The following is a 25,010-nucleotide window of genomic DNA, read 5'->3' on the forward strand; positions in this document are numbered from 1 at the left end:
AATGCTGAATAAGTGAAGTTTATTGGGGCAACCTCAATACCGCCCTGCCCTTTACCTGAAATTTTGCCAATTTACCTATTACATCATTGATCTCGTTAAAATCGTACACCTCAATTTGGGGCTTTATCTTTCCTTGAGCAGTCAATTTTAAGAGTTCTTGAACGTCGCTTTCCGTACCGACGGATGTCCCCACGATTTTCAAGCCTAGATTTTCATCAGCTTTCTCTGCTCGCACAAACATGCCTCCGCGTTAGCAGCTTGGCTCACCTCGAACAATGATCTCGAAAGGTGAAATTGGAACGTGGAAATCTAATCTTGGAATACCAACGCATACCAAGATCCCAAGATTTCTGAGCAGCTTCGGCACAGATTCGTATGCTTTCTCAGAACCAGCAGTTACCATGACGGCGTGAGCTCCAATCCCACCTGTTAATCCCTTGACAGTTTGTTCGACCTGAATCAGTCAGTATATCATCCATAGAGTGTGCAAATTTTAGGCAGTACACACGTCTTGCTTCAAAAAGTCCACGAATTCAGAGGCGCCGCTTGTCATGCAAACATCAGCTTTATCGCCGCTGTCGACGGCGATGACACGATATCCAGAGACGCTAGCAACTTGAACAGCAAGATGGCCAAGGCCACCGCCTGCTCCTAGGATGACTATGGTGTCTCCTTGTGTGATAAATTTGGAAGCCTGTGTAACTCCTGCGTATACGGTGACCCCGGCTGCATTTTTGTATTAGCGATTTATAGTGAGCTAACGTATATATAATTAGACGCAATGAAACTCACCACAAAGCAATGGGGCTACTATTTCTGGCTCTAAGCCCTCGGGAACAATGGTCGTGTATTTCAGCGGCGAAACAACATATTGCTGAAAAGTCCCTGGTACATTCTAATATGTCCGTCAATGTTTGTTCAACGTTCAATTCACATAACAAGGCCAACTTACTCTCCCGGAATTATTCTGATGCGGGCAGTGCACATATCTCACTTTGCAGATCTCACACTCTCCGCAAGCACTATAGACCCATTTTACGCCCACCAACTTCCCCATTACATCGCTTGATACACCCTTGCCAACTAATGCATATGAACGATTAGCACAATATGAACATTTCAAGCCAAGTTCGGTGTCGATGTACTTACGCTTGACAACACGCCCCACGCCCTCATGCCCCGCGATGTTCGTCTCCATGGGTGTTTCTCCATAGATGCTATGCACATCAGAATGGCAGAAACCAGAGCATTCTAATTTCACTAGAACCTCTCCCTCTAATGGTTCAGGAATAAGAATGTCATTTCTTAGAGTAAGAGTCGCGCCATGATGGGGATGGTCCAACCAAGCCGCAGTTTGTGTGTTGGTCAATAACATAATTAGATTGGTAGCGTGCTGACAAGATCTGACAGGGAGACAATGGCGAGTAGGACAGCTAAAATCGAGTTATGACAGGCCGCCTAAAAAGGTCAAACCAGCGTTCCCAGAACTAGCCATTGCTGGTATACGTCGGAGATGGACTTGTGAGAACTCAATAATTCCGATGGCTGAACTAGCTCGGAACGAACCAGAGGGGGGATCCGCCCGACAAACCCGGCGCGTGTGACCAGGGATTTGAGCAGCGTTCCGATATATCCCCAGAAATGAAAACGGAAAACATACTCCGCATGTAGTGAACGAGAAGCAAATGTCCAAACAACAAGTCTCCTAGTAAAGCAGCCAGCCAGTGAGATGACGACCTCGCAGCTATAAACTTTTTGTATTAACAAGAGTTTAGATACTTTAACGGTGGCCGTAGGGCTTTTGTTTTGGCGCTAAGGGGGTGTACTGAGGAGCGGGAGAATACAATTTGTAGGGCGTCTTGGATAGTATAATCATCATCTTGTTATTATCTTTCTGGTACTGTTTTTCAGTTACTTCATTAAATCCATGGTGTTTGTAAGCGCCGGTGTCTTACAACAGAATTTTTGAAACTGTCTATTGACAACTCCAGTTAACCCAGTACGTTGGAAAGTCATAACATGATCCAAACAACATGACCCAAATGTGTGTGAAGTGACCAACTACTAGTCGACTACAAGTACACGATGACATCGTCTATGTACAATTATTGTCAATATAGCTATCATTGTCTTTGCATTTGGGATATCTATGGGCTAGGTCATCCGTTGTTGTCTTTTATTACACCAACAAAGGTTCTTCTTTAGCAACTTAGTTATGTTTCCTTCCTCCTTAAGCCTAATGAAATGCTGACCCCACGCTGGTGCCTACTGGCTGAAATTTTGACTCACGACAACCTTGACAACAGCGTCCTAGATTCAAGGATTTAAATTTCCAGGGTAACCCATCCCACATCAATCTACCAGTAATTACCAGCAACCATGTCAAACACAATGAGCCCTCCAAATGGAGAAAATCCATACGAAATCTACGACCTTGACTCGGGGTTGAAGCTGCTGCGCGAGTACAGCGGAATTCCAAATGAGGATATCAAGAATCATGTTGAGTTGATTGTAAGTTTGGCTTCAGCTTCCAATAAGTTATAACCTTAACCAACCTGGAAACAGAAAGAAAAAGCTTTGGAAGTGGTAAATAATCTCATACCAATCATAATCTCTCCCTTACCACACATACTGACTTGTCGCAGCGACATTACCCATGTATTAGACGGTACCGTTTCCTAGATCTGATCATGATGACTACGGAAGTTTATCAAGAGGTTCTGGAGCGAGTGAGGAATGGCGACAAATTCATGGATCTGGGCTGCTGCTTTGGCCAAGAGATTCGTAAACTCGTCCATGATGGCGCACCTTCTGTCAACACATATGGCTCTGATCTTTGGGGTGAATATCTCTCTATGGGCTATGAGCTATTCAAGGATAAAGATCGACTTCAGACTACATTCATAGCGGCAGACATCTTTGACGATTCTTCTCCGCTTGCGCAGCTATCCGGACAAATGAACATTGTTTATGTGGGCGATTTCTTTCACTTGTTCAATCTTGAAGAACAAGAGGAAATTGCCAAAATCATTGTTCATATACTCGCTCCGCAACCCGACTCGCTAATCATCGGAAGACAGTCAGGTGGTGAGACTGCGATGGAATATTCGCGGGCAGGCGATGTGAGTGGGAGAAAGCAATTTCAGCACAACCCTCAGAGCTGGAGGGAGCTCTGGGGCCGTGTTGGAGATAGAACCGGGAGCAGGTGGTCAGCAGATGTAGAACTTTGCCAAGAGTTCAAGTTTAGACCGTCTGCGACAGTAGATACCTCGAGCGAAGTTAAACGGCTTATAGACGCAAAAGGGTTGAGATTTACCATTAGGAGGCTCTAAAGGATTTTTTTTTTTACGAGGATATAACTGGAATAGTATATGGTTATTCAGGCTAATGGATTGGGGTATGCCTAGGTTGAAATATGAGACTGTTGCACACTAGATGATCACTTCCATCAAAGCACAGCTTTAGACTTTACCACCAAGCTAATTTCATTCCATGACGCGAAAATCACTGTAGCTAAGCAATTGTATACCAAAGTAGAGGATAAGGAAATAGGTTCACCGTATCTGATTCAGAATTATTTTCAATAAGTCGGATTCCACCACAGGTTTGTGGCGTGGTGATCAGGGAGTTGTTCCCCTGTATAGCATTTGCGAGTACAATATCGCACCACGATTTGTGGCCGCAGCCTGGGTGCCTTCTCTCTGGCTTGCTTTACCCATGGGTGATCTTCGTTTGGCAAATACTCAAGCATTGAGAAATAAAAACATTCTTCCAGCTGAGGCGTCCATGCTGAACACGGATCTGTGTTCAGAATATCGTCGTAAAGCTCGGATTCTCGTGCGTAATGCCACAGATTAGCCATGATGATCCAGTCAGCTTGTTTCGTCCATGTGTCCACTGCTGTGCGGAATCGAGAGCTCAAAAATAACTCGAAAAGGGTTTGCACGGCCGGCTCCTCATCCAGTGCATTTTCCTTAAATAAAGTGTAGAATTGCCTCAAGCGAACTTCGTCGTCAACATCAACCAGCTGAACAGGCGCATCGCCCAGTAACCCGAACAGGCCAGAATCCAGAGCTGCTTCCGCGGAGATATGCAGAGATATCGCGCCCATTGCTATGCCCAAAACTATCTTTTGCAGTTGGATGCATTCTGCATAACCCGCGATATCACCTGAATCGCCACTGTCTGCTGTTTCATACATAATACGAGGGTTCTCGGATGCAGCATCGCCGTCCAGCAGCGTCTTCAAATTAAAATCGTGAAGAACCTTTGCGACTATGCAAGGCTGCATCTTGTGCTCCTCGGCTCGCCATAAGAACATAACTACTACACTCGAGGCGGCGTCGATAGTTCCGTACATAACAAGGTCACATGTCCTTGTATAGTTGAGAAGCAGCGCATCTCTATTCGGTTGCACCCATATTGACTCCAAGCTGTGGGGGTCCGGTGGCTCCCAAATTTTTCCATGCTCCAGCGCGACTTGGCGAGACTCTCTATTCACAAACGCGATGAGAGGCTTCTGGGCGTTTTGATACGTTGAGCTTTTGGCCCAGCAAGCTTGACGAGATTCGTTGCCATCGAGAAGGAGATAAGGGAAGTCTTCTTCAGCTGTGCGATGCGGCAGGCAGTATTGCCAGATATGCCGCCGGATTTCGGGAGGAAGTTTCGAAAAATGGGAGAACGTATCGCTATTCATTCGTGTTTCGGTTATTGCAGGACGAGGCATTTGGATGAAGTAGGAGAAGATCAGACTATTAGCAAAGATATTGCCCAATACCTTGTGGTAAACAGTACAGCTCCTCAAGACCATACGCATATGTTTGATCACAGGCGCATTCCCGGCGTTGTGGTAATAAGTGCCGACTACCTGTAAGATCGAATCATTGTGCTGCAAAAGTGCTCAGAACTATTGACGCTAAAGTGAGGAGACGCGGCTGAGGTAACCCGTGATATTTTGGTAGCACTATGGAATTAATCCATGTAGGTGATACAGATGAGCACATCTTTCAGCATCCAACAGACAACTACTGGTCGTGCTTTGGCAATGCAATACTCCGATTTGCTGAGTCGATTAACAAATAGCAGAAATAAAGACGTATATAAGGTCTTCCTTCTGACTGATTGTCCTAGCAAAGAAAGAGGGCATTACCAACGTACACTTGTTGCGGCAGCATCCAAGAAACAATAGCAGAGGTATGCTGCTGTGGTCTTCGATCTATTGCATGAAGTGCTTGGGTTGACAACTAGCCCTCTTCCAATATTGTGCTACCAGAGAATCTGATGCTCCTCAAGAAGTATATTCACTTGCATTACAAAGTCAGGTGTCTGCCACCAGAGGAACAGCCCATGTGAACTTCTCGTTCAACACCATCGAATAACTGGCAAAGACCTCCTCAAGGCCTCTGTGTGCAAGTAATAAAAAGATTCAAGAAATTGCATTGGTTGTTATCACCAAGATGACGCCCATGATATTATTGCTCTGTAAACTATTCGTTCGCTAGGTACTCTTGTGATTCGTTGTCGGGCGGCCGTCGTGTATGTCGTGCCATCGATATTATTGATGTCAGTATCAATAAAAGTATTGCAGTCATCTTTTTGAATACTTCTAGAAGTAGGTATATCAATAATCTCCTGGACAAGGAGCAGATACCGATGTCTGAGTGATGAAGCAATCACTTACAACTCAAGGTACAAGTAACATTTTGTTGAATTGGTTGACAATGGACAATAGTCCAAAGGCTCGATCTCAATAAAGAGATTCTTCTGTCGAATTCAATGCATGGCTCGTTCTTTGGTGATTCCTTTGGTGATTGTATGAGAAGAACCAGAGGATTCTTTCAACTCCCGATGGGCCACTGCAGGGCAGAAGAAGACGGGGGGTTACACCCGCCTGTAATCCTAACGATCCTACTACTATAGTGCTAGAGACCATTACGGAAGCGTCGTATAAGCACTCCACATATTTGTTTTATCTCGCTCCCTAGCCCCTTTTCGGGTTATGATTCCACAGAGGGCTTCATGGTAAGACAGCACGACACTTGATCTGGAGCAAGAATCCATCTCGAGTCGACTTCGCAACATCAATTGATTAGAAATGCAGATTCGCCGCCGAGTGGGATATGGAAGATATGGAGCTACAAATCTAGATAGTGTCGTTCATTGTATGCGGTTCAGTTCATACGTGTCGTGTAAACCTCTCGAATGATTCAATCTTATCCGTTTGTAGTTATAGGTGTCTACATGTTTACAACCATGAGTTTCTATCTCGTTCGTCGCATTTTCTTGCCAATTTTTTGCCGTAGTTTTCTAGCCAATCAGACATTGTAACTCACTAAAACCCCCTAGACGGCGCAAGTTTTTGAGACGGCTGAAAGTGGCAAGGCTCCTGGTCTTCCACCAATAGAATCCGTTTCGCAAAAACTTACCTCGCGCTAGATTCTTTAGCAAACGAGTTGACCAATGGTTGGCCTATAGAAAACTGGGCGGCAGACAATAGTCCAGTGACGTCGTACTGCAGAGCTGAGCGCTATCCGTGTAAGTGATGTTGTAAGCCAAGTATCGAAGGAATGGGCTTGTGGGCATTTCTCATCGATCCACAACAGTGACCGGAAACAGAAACAGCACGATATTCACCAATGTGCATTACGAAGCGCTTCCTGACAAATTCGAACAACATACCATTTTATTTCAATCTATCAATGGCAAAAGATGTATATATTGATGGAAATGTTGTCGTGGAAGTTGAAGTTTTGTTTCGATATCATCACACACACATACAACACATCTTAGAAAACACTCTACTACAACACTCTCAACAACTACAACAATTTCTTCACTTTTATCCTTCATCTCTTACTTCAAACATCCAAAAATGGCCACCCTTGCTGCTCAGTTGTCCGCCACTCACCAAGGTGTTATCGACAACGCCCCTGCTCCTATCTACGCCGCCATCAAGGAGTCCATTGACGGGATCAAGTCCACCTTCGACAAGAGCGCTGCTATCCAGGCCGGAACAACTCTCCCCAGCTTTAAGCTTCCCAATGCCCTCGGCCAGGAGGTCACCAGCGAGAGCCTCCTCGCCAAGGGCCCCATCCTGATTACCTTTTACCGTGGTGACTGGTGCCCCTTCTGCAATTTGGCTCTGCGCTCTCTGCAAACTCATCTGGATGCTTTCAAGGCCAAGGGTGTCACTGTTGTTGCCATCTCCCCTGAGCTTCCCAACACCTCTCTGACAACTACCGAGAAGAACGAGCTCAAGTTCGAGGTCTTGTCCGATGTTGGCAACAAGTTCGCTCGCCAGCTCGGCATCGTCTGGGACCAGCCCCAGGTTGTCCAGACTGTCTTGGACGCCTTTTCCGTTGACCTGAAGGCTCGCAATGGCGACGACTCAAGGGCTGTCCCTGTTCCCACCACTCTCTTGGTCGACACAAAGGGAGTTGTCAGGAACGTCCACACCGACCCCGACTACATGCAGCGCCTCGAGCCCACCACCGCCCTCGAGTGGGCTGATGCTTTGTAACTGAACATTTTCATCTTGAATTAGAAGATGACAAGCGCCGGAATCTTTCTCTGCGAGATCTTGGACCTGGCCGCATTAGCTTCATATAGATCATGTCTGAATAAAACTTTACATTTTGCCAGAATTCTTGCGCTAAGTTGTCAAATTCATCGTGAAATGAACAATTTCTCTCTTTCCAGTACCGAGAGTGTGCAGGCCAATTCTTGACTGATCACTTGTCTAGAACAGAGTTCCCGAAGCAGTGATGTAATTAGTCATTGCGTAGGTAGCTTCGGAGTTTGGTAATGCATATCCCTGCTATCGATCGCTCGGACAATAGATTGCGGAATAGCTTTTCTAAAAATCCTAATCCTCTCTGCAGACATTCGGCAGAGGTTCGCAATAGCTAACTGAAAGGAGGAGCGGAACTACGGCGCATGATACGACACGGCCCTAGCAATACGCCTAGCAATACGACTGTGTCGCGAAGCCCGAATTGGGAAATTAATCTCTCATTGGCTGTTCACAGGTCTGGCGATGCCGCTGTACCACATTAGGCAACAAGTCTCTCATTGGCTCACAGCCTGCATCGCGGAGAATCGAGGAGTTAACAATATACAACAAGTATCAGTTTGCGGAGTTTGTGTATAATGTCCTTATCTTCCAAATTAGGCATTGAATCTCTTATTCGCTGTCAAGACCGCAGTCGAAAGCCAACGATGTGATCAATAGATGCTAAGTCCGCCTCAGCAGAATATAAAATACCTGGAGTTGTTATGGCATTCTTCTTTCAAGCAGCACGACGCAATCTTCCCAATCTTCAAGTGCAATTCATTCTTGTTGCCGAATAATCTCTATCATTTTGAATCTCTTCTTACAAAATGGCTACCTCACACCCAGAGTTCAGTAAGGAAACCGAAGGCGTCGACGTTGCCAAGGCTTTCCCGGAAGGAATCCGCAATAAAACCATCATAGTTACTGGCGCCAACCGTAATGGAATTGGTTTCGCTACTTCTCACGCTTTTGTGAGTTACTATATCATGTGTCGAGTTTCGTGCTGTATTTGCTGATTAACAAGTTATACAGGCCTCTCAGTCTCCAGCTTGTCTGATCCTGGCCGGGCGTAACGTCGATAGAATTCAAGAGTGTATCGATGCTATCAAGCAGGACTTCCCCAATGTCAACTGTCGTGCACTAAAGGTTGATCTTTCCAGCCAAAAGTCCGTTCGTGCAGCAGCTGCCGAGGTCTTGGCATGGTCTGATGTGCCCGCCATTGATATCTTGGTGAATAGCGCCGGCGTCATGTGCCTCCCAGAGCGAACACTTAGTGTTGACGGACTGGAGATGCACTTTGCGACTAATCACATCGGGCATTGGCTGTTTACATGCTTGATCATGCCAAAGCTGATCAAGTCTGCCGAGGGCAAACCCAAGGGAACCACGCGGATTGTCAACGTCTCTTCCCTGTCGCCTACCGTTGCGACTATGCGTTGGAGTGACATCAATTTCGATAAGCCAAACAAAGAGCTGCCCGAAGTAGAACAGCCGCCCTATCCGATCCTAGAGGCATGGGGGTTTAAGGACTGTGAAGATAAAGCATATGTTCCTATCGACGGCTACAACCGCAGTAAAGTAGCCAATGTGCTTTTCAGCATCGGAGCAACCAAGAGACTGTACGAGAAGTACGGTATCCTCTCTGTGGCCGTGCATCCTGGCGTCATGCCAACGGATTTGGGCAGGGCCTTTACTGAGGAACAACGGGCAGCCTTGGAAGTCATGAGGGAAAAGGGCATGTTTCTCTACCAAACCCTCGGCTCGGGGGCTTCAACTTCGCTGGTAGCTGCTCTAGATCCCAAACTGAAACCCGGCGAGACCGTCGATGGCAAGGAGAATTACGGATCTTTCCTGGTGGATTGTCAAATTAGTAATGCCGCACAGCCCCTCGCTGTATCCAGCAGCGAGGCCGAGAGGCTCTGGGCAGTATCGGAAGATCTGGTGAAGGAAAAGTTTTCTTGGTGAGGTTATTTAAGATTATGGGCCCTTGGGCTCCTTGTATCCATAGAGTCGAGGAGAGAGAGTCTTAGTACAATTGAAGATGAAATCCTAAGTTTCACAACATTACCCAGCTCGGCATAGCTCGTCCCGGTGCGCTCGATCCCATAACGCATGGCCCGGGTCATCGTGCAAGACATGAATCCAGGGGAAATGACCAAGAATGCTGTAAACTTCATCCCAGCTGCGAATATTGAGTCTCGTTGCCATTGGCGGTATTCTTGGTGGAAGCCAGTGCTCATCATAGCCATCTGACACCCAAACACCGCCAAGAATTAAAAGCCAGAGGGCAAGTTCAGGATGGTAATCTTCTAGATCACTATCAAGGATGTCCTTCAATCGATGATCTAAGCGCTCGTAGTCCAAAATTTGGCGGCGTCCACCATGTAGAAAGATCGTCATTGTCAATATTGTCAGGCCGGTGTGATAAGCGTCTTGTAGCTGCCATAGCCTTCGTTCTTCTTCTAAAGGGCGGAACTTTGTGAGGCGGTATCCGATCGAGAATATCATCTCTTGAAGAGTTTCCAAATCGAGTTTGACACCATTGTTGAACAGCGATGTCACCCCCATCATATCCGCCAATATGTCGTGAAGATATGGTTCTAGCAAATCGTGCTGCGGGCATAATCTGGCAGCATTGACATTGAAATCTATCTTTTTCCGCGCCAGGACATCTCGTACTTTGGCCATGCTATCTCTAAAGAATAAGGGCGGCCCACCATGCTGAATTGCAAGCATAATGTCCACTCTGTGAAACTGCATGTAAGCTAGAGCAACTACACGAACGGTTGTATTATCATGATATCGGTACTTACTTGCATAGTTTCATTAATAGTCCAACACTTCCTTCAAGTTTGGGCAGGCCACCACGAAGCTGAATCATTCTCTGCAGACCGTCAAGATGCACTCTGAGGTTCCCGTATCCCTTTCTGATCAGCTCTTGGCTGACAAGAGTCACCACGATCATGATTGCGGCATCTGATAGGGCTTCGGGGCCGGCAAGTAGACTCGTAACATAATTGAACGTCTCTGACAAATGGAATAATGCTTTGGGCGAGCTGTCTCCATTGTCGGAGTAAATCTCGTTGCACGTTTGCATTAGGGCGATGTTGCAATGGTAAGCTGACGATTATGAGAGGTTAGAGTGATTGCATCTCCGGCGGACACGCTCAAACATACCCGGTTGATTGGCGAAAATGAGAGGGAGCCACATCCTCCTAACCTCATCCATTGAGAGCCATGGATTAAAGCGATACAGCCTATTCATTATACGAGTAAAATCTGGTATGAGTTATCAGCAGTGGATTTACTGGGTTGTAAGAAGTCGCGACGAGTGGTAGAGCCTCACACTCGTTCATTATTTCCATCGAATGGTTAGTGATATTCACCGGCAGACCTGCCAATATTGCATTGCGAGGATATTCCATAATGGCCATAAGCCTAGCGTATTCTTCATCGCTGTAATGGAACTCTTTTTGTGACTTGTCCAGATCCCGCCGCAAGATGATTGCTCGTTCACCTGCATTGACCCTTGGCGGTACGAGTCGCAGCCTTGATCGCCGGTGGAACTTTTTGCCAGCATTCTTGCCCTTCATGACATGGCTCCGGGCCAGCTTCTTGGCAGCTCTGTTGGTTTGAGCGCCATCGACGAAGTAGAATTTTGTTCCTGCCATTTGCTTCAAATTGTTCATGTTGAGTATCGAAAGTGTAAACTAAAACGTCTGGTCAGGAATCACCCCTACGGCGGACCGGAGTTAGGGTTGAGGAATCTCCGCAATCGTCAGCCTAAGAATTGGACGACGTCCATTTAATATACATGAGGGATAGGTACGAATAAGTAATTTTACTAAATACTAAATGGCTTTTTAAATGCCTATCTTACGGTACTAGGCATATACACCAGTTAAAAACCAAGTCCGACATGCTTTTTAACAGCTCGACACTACAAAGTCCGATTAAAACAGCAGAACATGCTAACCAAGTCCGGCGGCCGTAACAGCGCACACACTCCTTGTAGTCATTTCCTTACAGCATCTATCTCATCTGGGATGTTCTCTGATGAAGAAAATTACTCTATACTCGGAAAGGGATTCCCTGATTATTTGCAAATTGGGCTGGTAGAAGTCAGCATGATTTGTAAGAATGCGATCTGGTCTGGTGTGCATCTTATCCGCGGCCTACTACTAAGAGTACATCTGCTCAACTATGTCATCTATGTCCTGTTTCCACTGCGCTCCTTTCCATCCATTGAGCTTCTCCGGATATAAAGGCATCAGTCCTTCCAAAACAGCATCGTGAGCCAATGCGGCCATCACATCCCCTCCGCTCTGCAACATATTTACTTTCTCAATAGTAGAAATCGCCGTAAGGGGATCTTTATGAAAGCTTGATGTCCCATTTGGACCAACGGTGGTACTGACCGGTCGCGCTCCTACTAACAATGCGCGATGATGGCAACAATCACCACCCAAAAATACCCATTCATCCGTATCTGTATGTGTCAATGCACCTAAATGACCAGGCATATGGCCGGGTGTGTCAATAAGATAGAATGAGCCATCGGAAAAATAATCGTATGCGCGCTCAAAGGGTCCGATTGGAACCCACGGATCTGTCTCAAATGAAAGCTCTCGATACTTTTTGTGTTCAATGACGACAGATAAAAATGGCGATTTGGCTGCTCTAGGATATCCTGGAGTGGTTGCTGCAGAAGATCCTGGGCCAGTTACAAAAGTCGCATGAGAAAACTTGGCTGGATCCCCAGTGTGGTCAAAGTGAAGGTGTGAAAATACAACAGTTGAGATCTCCGAAGATTTTACTGGACCTTCGTCTAAAAGATCGGTGGCATCTTTCGGTACGATTGGTGAAATGTAAGGATAGTCAGCCCGGATAACGTCCGGGTTGTTCTCCAGTTCCTATCATGGAGGAGCTGTCAGTACGGCGGCACCTCTTCATGGAAAGACGAATAATAACACACTTTTCTCAATCCAAGATCAAACAGAATGTGCTCGCCAGATGGGTGACTGATTAGGAAACTAAAATCGGGAGAGAATTGTCTTGCTTTTCGCATATTATTGTCACCATCTTCAAAGAGCCATCGATCGGGTAAGTAGAGTTTGCCAGTGGGGAGCGCAGAAACTTCAACTGTCGCTGATGAAGAAGGCAGCTTCCTCGTCACAGTCATGGCGGCAGGTTGGATGATGCTCTTTTACAGAGGTTTGCAAGTGTTGGTAAAGTAAAAATGGTTCAAATAAACAATGAAGTTGTGCGATTAGATAGAAGCTTATAAGTGTTGATGTGGAGTAAGGCTGCCAGAGAAAGATCTTATGACGGCGTCAACTAACCAAACGATCGGGACTCGGGACTAAGCACCTTATGCAAGAAGATCACATATCTAGCGCCACTCCACGCTCTAAAACCGTGTGAAGGCAAATAAATCCGAGAGTTCATGTTAACTGCCCCCGCCGGAAATGCGTCCGAAACATCCCCGGAATGTGGCTTACACTGATCGAACCCGTTCGGATACCGTCCCCAGATCCCCGGATTGTTAGTATTAGTGTTTCATGAAATAAATAATGATTTAAATTAATATCCGTCATCGGATAGCTTGGTGTAGTTAGCATTGTATACTTGTATCCAAATCTACGAAGATGAAAGTTGTTTGGCAGCGTCTCATTCGCTTCGTGGCGACCGATGGACGGATTCTTCGTGGAGAGCCCATCCTCCCATCACCAAATTTTGATATAGGCTCTACCACAGAAGAAACGAAACTAAAGGCCAAGATCATCGTCGGGGACGACATATACGATATCACAGGAGAGACTAAAGTGACTGAAGAAGTTGTTACAGTCAAGAAACTGCTTGGACCGCTTGCGCAAAATGAAGTGCCCGTACTGAGATGCGTAGGGCTTAATTATGCCAAACACAGTCAGTGGTTACATTGTACGTTTCCATAACCAGAAGCTGACTTACTTCACAGTTAGAGAAGCCAACAGAACAGTTCCACCATACCCTTTCATTTTCTTCAAGCCATCAACTTGTGTCATCGGCCATGATGAACTAGTCCGCATTCCAAAGATTGCGCAAGATGAACAAGCAGATTACGAAGGCGAGCTTTGCTTTGTGATTGGAAAGCCAGCCAAGAATGTGTCTCGAGAAGATGCACTTTCTTACATCGCAGCGTATACTTGTGGCAACGATATCTCGTCACGTAAGCTGCAGCGAGACAAAACTCTGGCAGGTCCTGTACCTCAATGGGGCTTCAGCAAAGGATTCGATACCTACGCTCCATTAGGCCCTTGTTTGGTGTCTTCTGAGCTGGTTGGCGATCCATCAAAGCTTCAATTGAAGACGATTGTCGATGGGGAGGTCCGCCAAGATGAAGGAGTCTCCGACCTTTTATTTGACTGCGCTGAGCTTGTCAGCTATCTAAGTCAGGGAACAACACTCGAAGCCGGATGCGTTATAATGACTGGAACGCCTGGTGGTGCGTCTTATACAATACCCAGGCAACGCATTTTACATATCAACTAATTCACGGTTCTCAATTAGGAGTGGGTGCAGGCTTCAACCCGCCTAAATGGCTGCAGCCAGGAACTCAAATGGAAGTAAACATTTCTAGCATTGGGACGCTGAGGAACGGCGTTGTTTTTGATTGAGGTTTCGTGTCTTGGGAGCGAGTTCCGTAATCACGCATTGAACCTAGACTCATAGACCAGAGCGGAAGGCTTGGACAAAAGGCTATGATATAAAGAAACGTATTGGTAGAACATAAGTCAAATCAGAAAATGTTGGTTCTTCTGCTTAGAATTCATCTGTCTTGATTGGGTTGCAACGTATCCATCCTTTGCACCTGTCTATTCGTTACTTTGACCAACTAACATGTATGGAGTGAGTGAATAGCGCCAATACCCCAGCTAGAGTGGTGGAGCAGCGATTGGCAACTGGTTATGTGTCGAATAACATGTGGTGAAAGGCGTTTGAAGAAAAAATATCATGTTCAGATAAAAGAGTCTCAAATGGCCAATTTTCAGTGAAAGAAACTGAAGCACTTCAAATAAATGGCGGCAGAAGCAAAAAGAGATTTTTGAAGGGTATTGAACCCAACCCGATTCGAACGGATAACCTTCAGGAGATTCCGAGCTGGAATCTGACGCGCTACCGTTGCGCCATGGGTCCTGTTGATTGGCTAACCAAAATATTTGCGCTTATAGAGCTCTCCTGTAAACCAAACAATCTTCTTCATAGAAATCCAGGAGAAAAGAGTGTAGCGAATTGCGAGATTGGAATTAGATCAATCACCTAAGTTTTGATTCAATTCCGTTGGCTGTTAGGCCTTGACGAATCAGCCCTTGTGTAATCATTTCTTTTGGTGTAGATGAATGCCTCGTCAGACTGAACTGACGTCTTGATTCTAAATTGCCTAATCTCTAGTTCAACTGAGCATAAAGAATAAAAGAGAGAATTACATTCTCACGCAAAACAAGCAATGAAATGAGGCGTGCACACCGACCGGGACAAATTGACTTCAATCCCGCTCACAATATTATTGCAACAAATATTACACTTTATTCATGGCGAGACAGCTACCGTTATAGCATCAACGAGAGGATGTCGCAGAGACCAACCCTCTACCCTGAATAAGCAGTTCTTTACGGCAAACGCTACTTTTCGCGGAGATCTTCTTCATCTGAAGACGGATAGAGCAGTGGCATAGGAGATAATTACCAATTTTTGCCCCGACACATGAGATCTCAGCGCGTAACTAGACATGAACAGAAACACAATGAAGTCACAAGGAGTTCTCGCGAATACTTGCGTTTGCATCCAGGTTGAATCACATAACGGAAATGACGGTTAAGTAGAGTCGGTGTAATGCCCAGTAAAGGTTTGTGGACCCGGCTCTTCATCTTTTGTCAATAAAAGAGGCAAGAATATTGCCTAAACTTCACAAATGCCGGTTCAATGGCATCACTAGATGAAGTTAATAATCACGCTTCATGCCAAGTCATCTACAGCGGATCAAGCAGGTTTCACATCCGCGCCCTAATGTCCAGTCATTCAAACCTTAAGTCAGGCTTCGGGTGGTCGCGACTGACCTTGCAGATCTGGGGTGCGTCCGGCTAAGTAATTGCAATTAACCTACCAATTAGATGTCCAAGATCCAGCGCTCCCACGTTGATAAATCTGCCGAAAGGTTGCATCATGGTGTCTCTTTGCACCCTCGCTCACAATAAGCATCCGGTCCCAGTGTGGGGTTGAAACGCCTTTCAACCCTCGTTTCTCGGTCTATTTAGTAACACTTGCATGAGATGACCTGCAATTGGACAATACGAAAGTATGGGGAGAGAAGGCTAGAATGTTGGATGCAGATTAACCGGCACATAGGGCAATTTTAAAGTTAACATATTAATATAAGAAATCTTGGCAAATGGACACCTAATCAACATTGGACTCCCTCATATGACCATTTTTATAAAGAAGGCTGTAGCTAAAGGGCTTCTAAATTATGAGATAGTGCCTTTTGAGTTGTTGTGAGTAAAGACCGATATTTCTATTGAGCTTTTAGATCTGTTGGTCTGTGGAACAGTAGGTGTTCAGAATTATAGCTGTGGCATAGCAAGTGTGACGACTGGGACACAGCCAAGCCGGGTTCGTATTGCTGAGCAACTTACCCGGTGATCGTGAAAAGCATTACGCACTCTTCATGCAGAAGATTGGAGTCGTACAATGGCCCGTGAATATGCGGATGAGACCGGCAAAAGAGGAGACTGACCTTTGTCCAAGAAGCCGCGTAATTGAGATACCTGCATGTCGGCTCCTCGGTCCAAAGGGTTTGGGCAAGACAATTTATGTGAGATTTCTCACAATTTTGGTAAATACGATGACAAGCTAACTGACGATCTCCATTAACACATTATTCCATGTGCAGTGATGAGAATGCCAGACACGTTTCGCTAGCAATGAATAATAATAGAGCATCCAATCGGTGTTCATAGCTGCAACGGAATTGATTTAGCCTAAACCTCAGCATCATCTGGATGGCTGGCTGGGGAAAAGGAATACCACGGTAACTAGAACGAATCGGGGCTTTGGCGTAGAAGTGACTGGCGAAGACAAACACCTTGACGTTGTGAATCAATCCAATCATCGATATCATCAAACTACTCAATAAAAGTGCTGGTTTCTATATAATCTCATAATTTCTCTTGCCAAAGTCATGCCCTGGAACAGCCAACATCTTACCATTCATTTAACTCACGCCATTGACTTATACCCATAAAGATTTCTCATCAAAGTAAAATGCCATCTGTCAAGAGCACCATTACTTTCTTGTTGAGCCAGGCTCTTCTCGCCACGGCCAGCCCAGTGGAATTGGAGAAGCGTCAATGCCCCGGAATCCACGTTTTTGGCGCCCGTGAAACCACAGCACCACCAGGATATGGCTCTTCTGGTACTGTTGTGAACCTCATTGTCAACTCTCACCCCGGCACGACAGCTGAGGCCATCAACTACCCAGCTTGCGGTGGTCAGAGCCAATGCGGTGGTATTAGCTATGCCAACTCTGTGGTGGCTGGTATCAATGCTGTTGTCCAGGCAGTGAACAACTATCACAACCAATGCCCCAACACAAAGCTTGTGTTAGTTGGTTACTCGCAGGTCTGTGTCCCTTGAGTGCATTTATTGAGTCGAAGAAATGTACTTACATATCGCACAGGGTGGTCAAATCATGGATGACGCGCTATGTGGAGGAGGCGATCCTGGAAACGGCTACCCAAACACTGCTGTCCCTCTCTCTGCGGGAGCAGTCAGTGCTATCCGGGCCGCAATCTTCATGGGCGACCCTCGCTATGTCCGCGGACTGGCGTACAATGTTGGATCTTGCCAAGCCCAAGGTGTACGTATTCGACCTCTTTCAACAGATTGACCTCTTACAAGTGCTGTTTCTAATGTGTCGTGTTTTAGTTTGCTGCCCGCCCTTCTGGCTTCGTCTGCCCCAGCGGATCAAAGATCAAGTCGTACTGCGATGCTTCAGACCCCTACTGCTGCAACGGAAACAACGCAAACACTCACCAAGGTTACGGTCAGGAGTACGGGCAACAAGCTCTCTCCTTTGTCAACAGCAAACTTACTTAAGAGGATGGTCGCATCTGAAACCCTGTGTTGCTTTTTATTTTATGCACGCCCTTGTTCCTAGAGCAATTGATCTCATGGCTACTAAATATAAAGGAATGAACATATTTCTATTAAAAACTTGCCGTTGTTATAAATCCTAGATGCTTCATAGTTTCTCTAAGGTGCTCTTGCTTAAGTGCTACCAATCGCCATAGTAGCTTTTGCCTCTTTGATCCTCTCTATAAGAAGTTTGGGAAGTTGCTTAATCTGGTCCGGCTCGGATCCCAATGCCTCGGCGCTTGATAGCATGAATCGCTCTTCAAATATTTTCCAAAGCCTCTGATTCTCTGTGTTCGAACTACCAGGTCGTGGATAAAATGGATCGTTGCGCCAAAACGCCTTAGTAGCTTGCTCAATGCCTTTTTCATCGAGAGTCAAATCCCTGCACAAATCAAAATCCAATATCCACAATGCATGAGGACCTAGTATCTTAGTATTATCGAAGCGTCTCTCATCGAGCTGACCCTGAGTTGAGGTAGTATCGGATTGGCTTCGAGGCTGTGCGAGCACAAATTCGACATCATTGCCGTCTACCTTTGCAACCCAATGCAGGAAAGCAAGAGCATCTGCCATTGCCATCGCATAATCTCCTGCATCAATCCCAAGTTGCTCCATCTGGTCCAAATGTAATGGGAAATTGCGCAAACTGAATGCTCGTAAGCGTTGTCTCGTTTCTCCCGTAGCTGGCTGGGCCTCACTGCGACGATATCTTCGGCGACCAAGATACAGTCGAATGAGACAATGCTCGTTGCTCTGGCTGTTTATGACGTCCTCCACTTTGACATCAGGCCGAAGATTCTGCACAAGAAGCCTCCTAATAGAAGTTGAAACTGGTATAATCTTCTCGCTAACAATAGCGTTGCATCCTGTGTAGTTCTCAGGCAGCCTTGGAAGAATGCCAGACCAAGTCGCGCTGTCCTGAGAAGCCAAGTATCCAAAGGATCTAGGTATGGCAAAAGAGGTGGATCGAGATGATAGGAAAGCTTTTAGTATTTTTTGATGCATTTGGTATTCGAGAGTGATTGATCTTCCGGGGGCGCCATCCTCACGCTTCATGGCCATGTGATGATGCCCATTGCAATCCGGGCAACGAACTGCCCACACCGTCCCGCAGTGGCCTTGGCCGATTCTTTCTAATTGTGTCGATCCCAGGGTGACAGCGAGTTCTTTAATTTCCAGCTCCATATTGGCACTCTCTGCTACTTGTTTTCACCCAAGTGTTCGATGCATGTATAGTCGACTGGAAGTTGTGATTTGCGTTGTTCGTAATGATGTTTGATGTAACAAGACACAGTCTAGTAGAAGGGCCGCCTTGTTTATTTATAGTCGAGGGATCCCTAGCCTCTAAAGTATGAGAAAAATAGAGGGTTTATGGCCCTTTTGGTGGAGGCGTTGCGGTCTGGCTTTTGTGGCTGTCTACTAGTAGATGATAGTTTAGGCGCAGGCAAGCGGAGGACAGAAAACCCGAGACCAAAAAGATTTCGAACACCCATGCGTTGAGTTATACGCCTCCTTTAAATACGTGCTATTATAGCAGTATTTCTTTAGTAGGTGCTACTATATTTATATTTCTTTAATCACTGCTAGTAGAGCTTTATATTTTTAATGTCTGCGGTTATAACCGTATTTGTCCAGTACTTAGTATTAAGCTGATTGGGTGTTTCTACTGCTGAATGTATGCACTTGCATGACTCACCTGATGCTCTGCGTAGGAGTTTATTATATTCTTCTGGCATGTTTGAGGCTTAATGTTCCAGCCTTGGTGTCGGTCGGTAAGTATGTTTCTTCCGAGTCATCGCGTTCTTCCTAGATGAGCCGACTTCACTCGACACACACAAATGCTGCTGGACCATCGGAATCTAACTGTGTCGCTATTCTGCGTCTAATGGGTATCAAAATCTTGTTCACGTTAATAATCTACTATAGGAGGCCTTCGGTCTCCGTCGAATCTTCATTGATCTAAGAAATGGGATCAGTAAATGTTACATCTTTAAGAGTCCAGAAGAGAAAAACTTACATCTTCTCAAATAAATGCCGTTGTTTATTGTGAAACCTAAGCAACAGCGGTCTATCAGCATCCGAAAATGCGTCGTCGTCCAGTTCATCATCGATGATCATATGAGCAAAAGCGCGGTAGTGAACGGCATCCGCCCCTCTCCAACCGTAGTTGATATTCCACTGTTCCTGAAAGAGGACATCTTCCATTCGTGTCTTGAAATCGAGTTCGCGATATACTTGGCGGAATATCCGTACGCTTATTTCATCCCCCATATTGAAAGCGTCTCGCGCCTCGCAGAAATATGAGATCCAGGAGTCCCCAAGTCCCCAACTGGAGACGCCATAGCCTGGGCAGAGCTCCTCCAACCCAAATTTCAGCGCCTGGTAAAAAGCGTACTCAACACTCCTCTTGTAATCTGGATTCAATTTCTTGCGACTCCGCTCATCCAGTAGACCAATGAAGCCGTATAAACGGTCCCGTATGTCTGTGCATTGTAGGCGGCCGAATTTGCGCATGATGCTATGGAGCTCATCTGAAACCCGAGACTGATATGGTTCAAAGCTCATTGAAGGCTTTTGAAGATCAGACACCATGTCTTCCAGAGTGCCAATAGTACATCCTTCCGGAGTAGTGTCCTTCTTCATCCGGGGAACGAGTCTCATTCTGTGTGCAAGGATGGCTTCTGAAGGGCAGCGTAGGCGGCTTGTATCGCTTCTCGAAACGCTCGGCCTGCCGTCCGCACCAAATTTTGTGTAAACAGCTTCTCTTACTTGTGGTGTTCTACCCAGGAGTGTGGGTGAGAATGTAAAAGGCCCGCACCATATCGTCAAGTGAGAAGCCAGCAAAACTTCCTGTACAACCCAGACGCGGGTCCAATACGGCGCATAGCTGAGATACTTGAGTGCTTTCCATTCTCTCTCTGACCACCTTGTGCAAGACACTTCTGATACTTGGCTCAAAGCTCGACAACCCTCGTCATACTCCTGTGGCAATGTTCCAAGCCAGGAAATGACGCATGTTGCGCGGCTGTAGACCAAAGCCATTGCTTGAACTTGCGCTTGCCGCTCGTCATAATCGAGCTGATTTATGCACACGGCGTCGACAAAGAAAAGTCCGCATTCTTCCTTGGCTGTTGCTGAAGCAAGAAAGTCGAAGAGGTTCTGCCGCACAAAGAACTGTTGATTTCCGACTCGTATTGATTGGAGGTCATCTGCTGAGGTCGCCTTACCCCATGTATAAGATAGAGCTCTATAAGAGGTAGAAGACAGATCTTCTAGCGCCACCACAACTAAATCGTATTGCCAACTGTGATCTGCTGAGTTTCGTGATATCTGCAGTAACCGAGTTTCTGTTGCACTCTTGATAGCGGGATGTCGAAATCCTGACATGCGATTTAAGTTATTGTCGATGCTATCGTCCATGCTCGTTGATCCGTCGTCGTGGCTATTCATAACACAGCATTAATATATATAACTTTAATGCACGAGTAATGGTGCCTATAAATCGGCTGGCCTCTCTCGCCAATCGACGCAAATGTCGTTCATGACACCAGGCTGCAGGCAAATATGATTGGGTCGTTCAGTAAGTGTGCCTTACGGCTTATTTTCTGCCCAACCAAGTCTTTTGGAGGCCTACTTCCATGATGGGCATCATGCGCAGCGCGGCGGAGCCGATGGCGGACTTTTATTGGCTTATTGCCGCCGGCGATGCATCCCACTGAGCAGGACTATTTGTTTCTCATGGCGCAGTGAAGATCTAGCAAATCCTTAGTGTTGAACAGCCACAATAGCAACTGTTTATACATCTCATTCGACATTTGTAGGCTAATAGATCTTGTAATTGTTTACCTTTTGAGAAATATGGTTGTGAAAATAACTGATGACTCGTTCATCAATTGGGTTCTGTATCACCGCTTCATGACGATGCTTAACGGTGATCCTCCATTACTCTAGGTAGTTAGCAACACAACTATAGATTTGATCAATTACAGACAAATGACAAATCTCTTCAAGGCGACTAAAAAATCATAAATCGAGAAATGGGTGCTCCATGATCTTAAGGATGTTATGACATCCCAAAATTCAACCTACCTAGGCACTGTGAGATTCCAGATGAATCTAATGCAATTCGTCTAGCTTTCTGTTACCTTGAAGTTTATCTACGCCACACGGGTACTCCCGGATTACTAGGTGTGTCTCAGATCTTGAAATCCGGCCCTGGCCGTTGCCCTACCGCGCATCCAGGAGGAGGGAAGGGGTTTAACTTTATAGCATTAGGAGTCTCGTTCAGAGCATAAGTTGGATGTGCTCCAGTTGAACCGCCTTCTGTAAATATTCTTCAACTTTGTCTGTGAGATAAGCACTCCGCTAACACGTCTTTTCTGACATGCGTCCCCTGTATCATCTCTGGTTGAGTATTGAATAAATGAAAGCCGAAATACCGCGCAAGGCACATTGCCGGAAATCCGGTTGGATAGGATGAGATTATGAGAGTTGTGATAAACACGCAAAGCGTATTCCGTATCCGAGTGCAATGCTGCTCATCTTACGTACGCTGTGCCATTCCTATGCCGTAGATAGCAACTGGTTATTTGTACGGTCGATTTTAGTCGGGAATACGGACAGACGGGATCCCCAAGTGTCAGCTTCACACATGCCAGTAAAGGCTAGCCAGACGCTGACTTCTCGATGCCCAAGCAAATATGGCTCGATGCATCCGGAAGCCGGGCGAGAGTTCACAAGGCAATGGTGGATCGTCGAACCGCTATAAGTCTTTTTCACGAGCCCCGTATGCTAAAATCTCACCCAATTCTAAGTTTCTCAGATCAGAGGGATCCTGGCTTACAGCAGTCCCTTGTTTATAACACGCACTTACCTTGTCCTCACTTGAACCATAGATCTTGCTTTATAGGCAGGTCGTATTAGCCCTTGCATGATTGCCAGCGCTACGGGCTGACCGCTGCGCGAGGCACCCAATGGCGTTTACGGAATTATTCACAGGAGGATGCCAATTTTGCAACCACGTGAGCCTCTCTTTGCTCTTTATATTACGTCCGCGATTCAGGGTATATCTTATTCAATGCGCTCCCAGTACGTCTTAAGAGGAAGGTGACCAAAATTTGGGAATGATTCCCTTGAGGAACCAGGGACGGGCTTTGGCCAAGAACATGGGCACAACGTTGCTCTCGGTTTCGGCTTCGTACTATACGCGACAGGCGGATTCTATATAAGATGCCTCTGTGTTGTTGAAACCTCCGTAACAGGGGCAACAAACTACTATCTCACGAAAACTCCATAGGTGTGACACGCTTGTAAACTGTCGCCATGGTGTTGTCAAATCGTTTTCTCTCTACCGTTGCCAAACTGGGCTTGGTAGCTGGCTCAGCATATGCCGAGAAGGAACAAATCTGGCCTTCCAAAACTGATCTGCTGGAGTCTATGCTCTTTGAGCAACAGGGCTTCAATTCCCAAAACTCTCCTGCGACCTTTATTGTTCCCTGCGAAAAGGTTACCTTTGGCACCGGCCGTAACGGCGCTGCAGAATGGCTGCGAACTGCCTATCACGACATGGCAACTGCGGATGTTGAGAATGGAATAGGAGGAATCGACGCGTCGATTGGATTTGAAGTCAACCGTGACGAGAACCCGGGTATTGGATTCAATGAGACGCTGATGAACCTGGCCGCCTTTTTGACACCGCGGTCGTCGATGGCGGATCTTATTGCTATGGGAGCACTGTTTGCTGCAAATGGCTGCTCAAATGGAAGCGTCGAGATTCCTTTTAGAGCTGGTAGAGTTGATGCTACTGGCCCGGGTCCAACAGGCGTTCCCAGACCAGAGCAGCCCTTGGATGAACACATTACCAGCTTCCAGAAGCAGGGATTCACTCCACAGGAAATGATTGGACTGGTTGCATGTGGCCATACCCTTGGAGGAGTTCACGGTGTGGACTTTCCGGAGATTGTAGACGTCGTAAATGATCCGGTAAGATGCTCTTTTGATCACGTCAACATAGCTTTAGGACTGGGGGTCTCCTACTCGAAATTGTCGATAGGCTAACGGTTACGCGCAGGCCACAGATGACAACACACAGACGTTCGACACGACCAACTCAGGATTCACTGCCTTCGACAACACTGTGTAAGATATTAACACTTGCTTGAGAAGGTTAGGAGCTAACATGAAGCAAGTGCTGTTCAATATGTAAACAACGTCACACAGAACCCCCTTGCCTTTGGCCACAATGAGACTACCAGATCTGATGCAAGAATCTTTGCTTCAGATGGAGGCATCGAAATTGGACGCATGGCAACTTCCCCTGCTTACTTTTACAAGACGTGCCAAGATCTGCTCGAGCGAATGATTAACACAGTCCCCAAGGGTGTGACTCTTACCGAGCCTCTCCAGCCTTATCCTGTGAAGCCATCGCGTCTATTTGCTACCGTCAACTCTAACGGAACGATGAGTTTGACTGGCTACATCCGAGTTAGTTATTTTGTCTTTACAAATGATGAAGCATAGAATAAGATTCACTAACGGAATTCACCATAGGTTATCGGTACTGTCGCCGCCAATCCCAACCGCTCCATCAAGCTTCACATTCATCCTCGTGCTGGAGTGACATGCACACCGGCTAAGCCTTGCACTGTCAGCAACAACATCCCAGCATTCGCTTCCGGCCACGTCATGTACGGAAACCCACCGCTTACCTTTTGGACGTATCCCTTCACGGTTGAGGTGCCTCTTGCCCAGGGTATTTCCGGATTTGACGTCGAGGTTATCGACAACATCAACGGAGTGACTAACAGCACTCTTCATACCAATGGCGGCCATGGATTCCCATTCGATGACACTCTTCTCACGCAACCGCAGCTCTCGTGCACCGAGACACACACTGAGGGACTAATGAACCTGACTGTTGCCGTAAGCTCACACGCTCTCATCCGACGTTTAGAAATAACATCTGACACTATGGAATAGATTCGCGATGACTCCTACCTTAACTCACTAAAGGCCATCGTTCATGTCCCAGAACCCCTATTATCTCTTACTCCTGCCGTTGGATCTGTTCCCCTTGACTTTGTCAAGGCTGGACCCATCGCTGGATCAGGATACACTCTCTACAATGCCTCTATTGCCACGGGAGTCATTCCCCAAGACTTCCCTAACAACCAAGCTGGCACATACATCCGAACGTATGACCTGATTGCCTCAAACGGTACACATACAGTGGAACGAGAGTTCAACATGATGGATGGACTCAAATCCTGCCCCGGGTTCTAAAACA

At 46.3% G+C, this 25,010-nt stretch overlaps 12 protein-coding genes and 1 non-coding gene across 13 annotated transcripts; 6 read left to right on the forward strand and 7 right to left on the reverse strand.

Annotated features, from left to right (window-relative positions):
- Window positions 1-19: 19 nt before the first annotated feature.
- On the reverse strand, window positions 20-1,404 carry V8C40DRAFT_285451 (zinc-dependent alcohol dehydrogenase; the record flags this gene model as incomplete). Its single annotated transcript, XM_083222369.1, has 6 exons — window positions 1,150-1,404; window positions 953-1,083; window positions 793-895; window positions 509-726; window positions 268-454; window positions 20-204 (listed from the first exon to the last, which is right to left on the reverse strand). The coding sequence occupies exons 1-6, from the start codon at window positions 1,373-1,375 to the stop codon at window positions 20-22; spliced, it is 1,050 nt and encodes a 349-aa protein (XP_083076363.1). The 5' UTR covers window positions 1,376-1,404.
- Window positions 1,405-2,379: 975 nt separating this feature from the next.
- Window positions 2,380-3,332, forward strand: V8C40DRAFT_263277 (class I SAM-dependent methyltransferase; the record flags this gene model as incomplete). The annotated part of the gene is made up of 2 exons (XM_083219449.1): window positions 2,380-2,511; window positions 2,646-3,332. The coding sequence occupies 2 exons, from the start codon at window positions 2,380-2,382 to the stop codon at window positions 3,330-3,332; spliced, it is 819 nt and encodes a 272-aa protein (XP_083076364.1).
- A 174-nt stretch (window positions 3,333-3,506) lies between these two features.
- On the reverse strand, window positions 3,507-4,969 carry V8C40DRAFT_237657 (2EXR domain-containing protein). The gene has a single exon (XM_083214287.1). The coding sequence runs from the start codon at window positions 4,814-4,816 to the stop codon at window positions 3,581-3,583; it is 1,236 nt and encodes a 411-aa protein (XP_083076365.1). The 5' UTR covers window positions 4,817-4,969; the 3' UTR covers window positions 3,507-3,580.
- Window positions 4,970-6,630: 1,661 nt separating this feature from the next.
- On the forward strand, window positions 6,631-7,544 carry V8C40DRAFT_285455 (peroxiredoxin-like family protein). Its single transcript, XM_083222370.1, has one exon. It carries the CDS (start codon window positions 6,872-6,874, stop codon window positions 7,517-7,519), a length of 648 nt encoding a protein of 215 aa, XP_083076366.1. The 5' UTR covers window positions 6,631-6,871; the 3' UTR covers window positions 7,520-7,544.
- Window positions 7,545-8,307: 763 nt separating this feature from the next.
- V8C40DRAFT_162199 (uncharacterized protein) lies at window positions 8,308-9,567 on the forward strand. The gene is made up of 2 exons (XM_083211483.1): window positions 8,308-8,523; window positions 8,585-9,567. Exons 1-2 carry the CDS (start codon window positions 8,380-8,382, stop codon window positions 9,515-9,517), a joined length of 1,077 nt encoding a protein of 358 aa, XP_083076367.1. The 5' UTR covers window positions 8,308-8,379; the 3' UTR covers window positions 9,518-9,567.
- On the reverse strand, window positions 9,567-11,236 carry V8C40DRAFT_162192 (uncharacterized protein). Its single transcript, XM_083211482.1, has 4 exons — window positions 10,899-11,236; window positions 10,730-10,831; window positions 10,366-10,672; window positions 9,567-10,298 (listed from the first exon to the last, which is right to left on the reverse strand). Exons 1-4 carry the CDS (start codon window positions 11,221-11,223, stop codon window positions 9,617-9,619), a joined length of 1,416 nt encoding a protein of 471 aa, XP_083076368.1. The 5' UTR covers window positions 11,224-11,236; the 3' UTR covers window positions 9,567-9,616.
- Window positions 11,237-11,733: 497 nt separating this feature from the next.
- On the reverse strand, window positions 11,734-12,764 carry V8C40DRAFT_285458 (MBL fold metallo-hydrolase; the record flags this gene model as incomplete). Its single annotated transcript, XM_083222371.1, has 2 exons — window positions 12,528-12,764; window positions 11,734-12,465 (listed from the first exon to the last, which is right to left on the reverse strand). The coding sequence occupies exons 1-2, from the start codon at window positions 12,732-12,734 to the stop codon at window positions 11,734-11,736; spliced, it is 939 nt and encodes a 312-aa protein (XP_083076369.1). The 5' UTR covers window positions 12,735-12,764.
- A 436-nt stretch (window positions 12,765-13,200) lies between these two features.
- On the forward strand, window positions 13,201-14,208 carry V8C40DRAFT_273418 (fumarylacetoacetate hydrolase family protein; the record flags this gene model as incomplete). The annotated part of the gene is made up of 3 exons (XM_083220480.1): window positions 13,201-13,477; window positions 13,530-14,036; window positions 14,102-14,208. The coding sequence occupies 3 exons, from the start codon at window positions 13,201-13,203 to the stop codon at window positions 14,206-14,208; spliced, it is 891 nt and encodes a 296-aa protein (XP_083076370.1).
- Window positions 14,209-14,647: 439 nt separating this feature from the next.
- V8C40DRAFT_t62 lies at window positions 14,648-14,728 on the reverse strand. Its single transcript has one exon. It is a non-coding gene; the product is annotated as a tRNA-Trp (tRNA).
- Window positions 14,729-16,756: 2,028 nt separating this feature from the next.
- On the forward strand, window positions 16,757-17,686 carry V8C40DRAFT_285460 (cutinase family protein; the record flags this gene model as incomplete). The annotated part of the gene is made up of 3 exons (XM_083222372.1): window positions 16,757-17,209; window positions 17,268-17,447; window positions 17,516-17,686. The coding sequence occupies exons 1-3, from the start codon at window positions 16,853-16,855 to the stop codon at window positions 17,684-17,686; spliced, it is 708 nt and encodes a 235-aa protein (XP_083076371.1). The 5' UTR covers window positions 16,757-16,852.
- A 150-nt stretch (window positions 17,687-17,836) lies between these two features.
- V8C40DRAFT_237662 (zinc finger protein-domain-containing protein) lies at window positions 17,837-18,991 on the reverse strand. Its single transcript, XM_083214288.1, has one exon. It carries the CDS (start codon window positions 18,908-18,910, stop codon window positions 17,858-17,860), a length of 1,053 nt encoding a protein of 350 aa, XP_083076372.1. The 5' UTR covers window positions 18,911-18,991; the 3' UTR covers window positions 17,837-17,857.
- Window positions 18,992-19,448: 457 nt separating this feature from the next.
- On the reverse strand, window positions 19,449-21,301 carry V8C40DRAFT_162209 (HET domain-containing protein). Its single transcript, XM_083211484.1, has 2 exons — window positions 19,743-21,301; window positions 19,449-19,684 (listed from the first exon to the last, which is right to left on the reverse strand). Exons 1-2 carry the CDS (start codon window positions 21,173-21,175, stop codon window positions 19,630-19,632), a joined length of 1,488 nt encoding a protein of 495 aa, XP_083076373.1. The 5' UTR covers window positions 21,176-21,301; the 3' UTR covers window positions 19,449-19,629.
- Window positions 21,302-23,047: 1,746 nt separating this feature from the next.
- Window positions 23,048-25,006, forward strand: V8C40DRAFT_285462 (heme peroxidase; the record flags this gene model as incomplete). The annotated part of the gene is made up of 5 exons (XM_083222373.1): window positions 23,048-23,707; window positions 23,796-23,863; window positions 23,914-24,208; window positions 24,275-24,646; window positions 24,704-25,006. 5 exons carry the CDS (start codon window positions 23,048-23,050, stop codon window positions 25,004-25,006), a joined length of 1,698 nt encoding a protein of 565 aa, XP_083076374.1.
- Window positions 25,007-25,010: the final 4 nt, after the last annotated feature.

Source organism: Trichoderma camerunense (genome assembly GCF_050948025.1).
Source record: "Trichoderma camerunense strain CBS 138272 chromosome Unknown V8C40scaffold_4, whole genome shotgun sequence".
Lineage (NCBI taxonomy): Eukaryota > Fungi > Ascomycota > Sordariomycetes > Hypocreales > Hypocreaceae > Trichoderma > Trichoderma camerunense.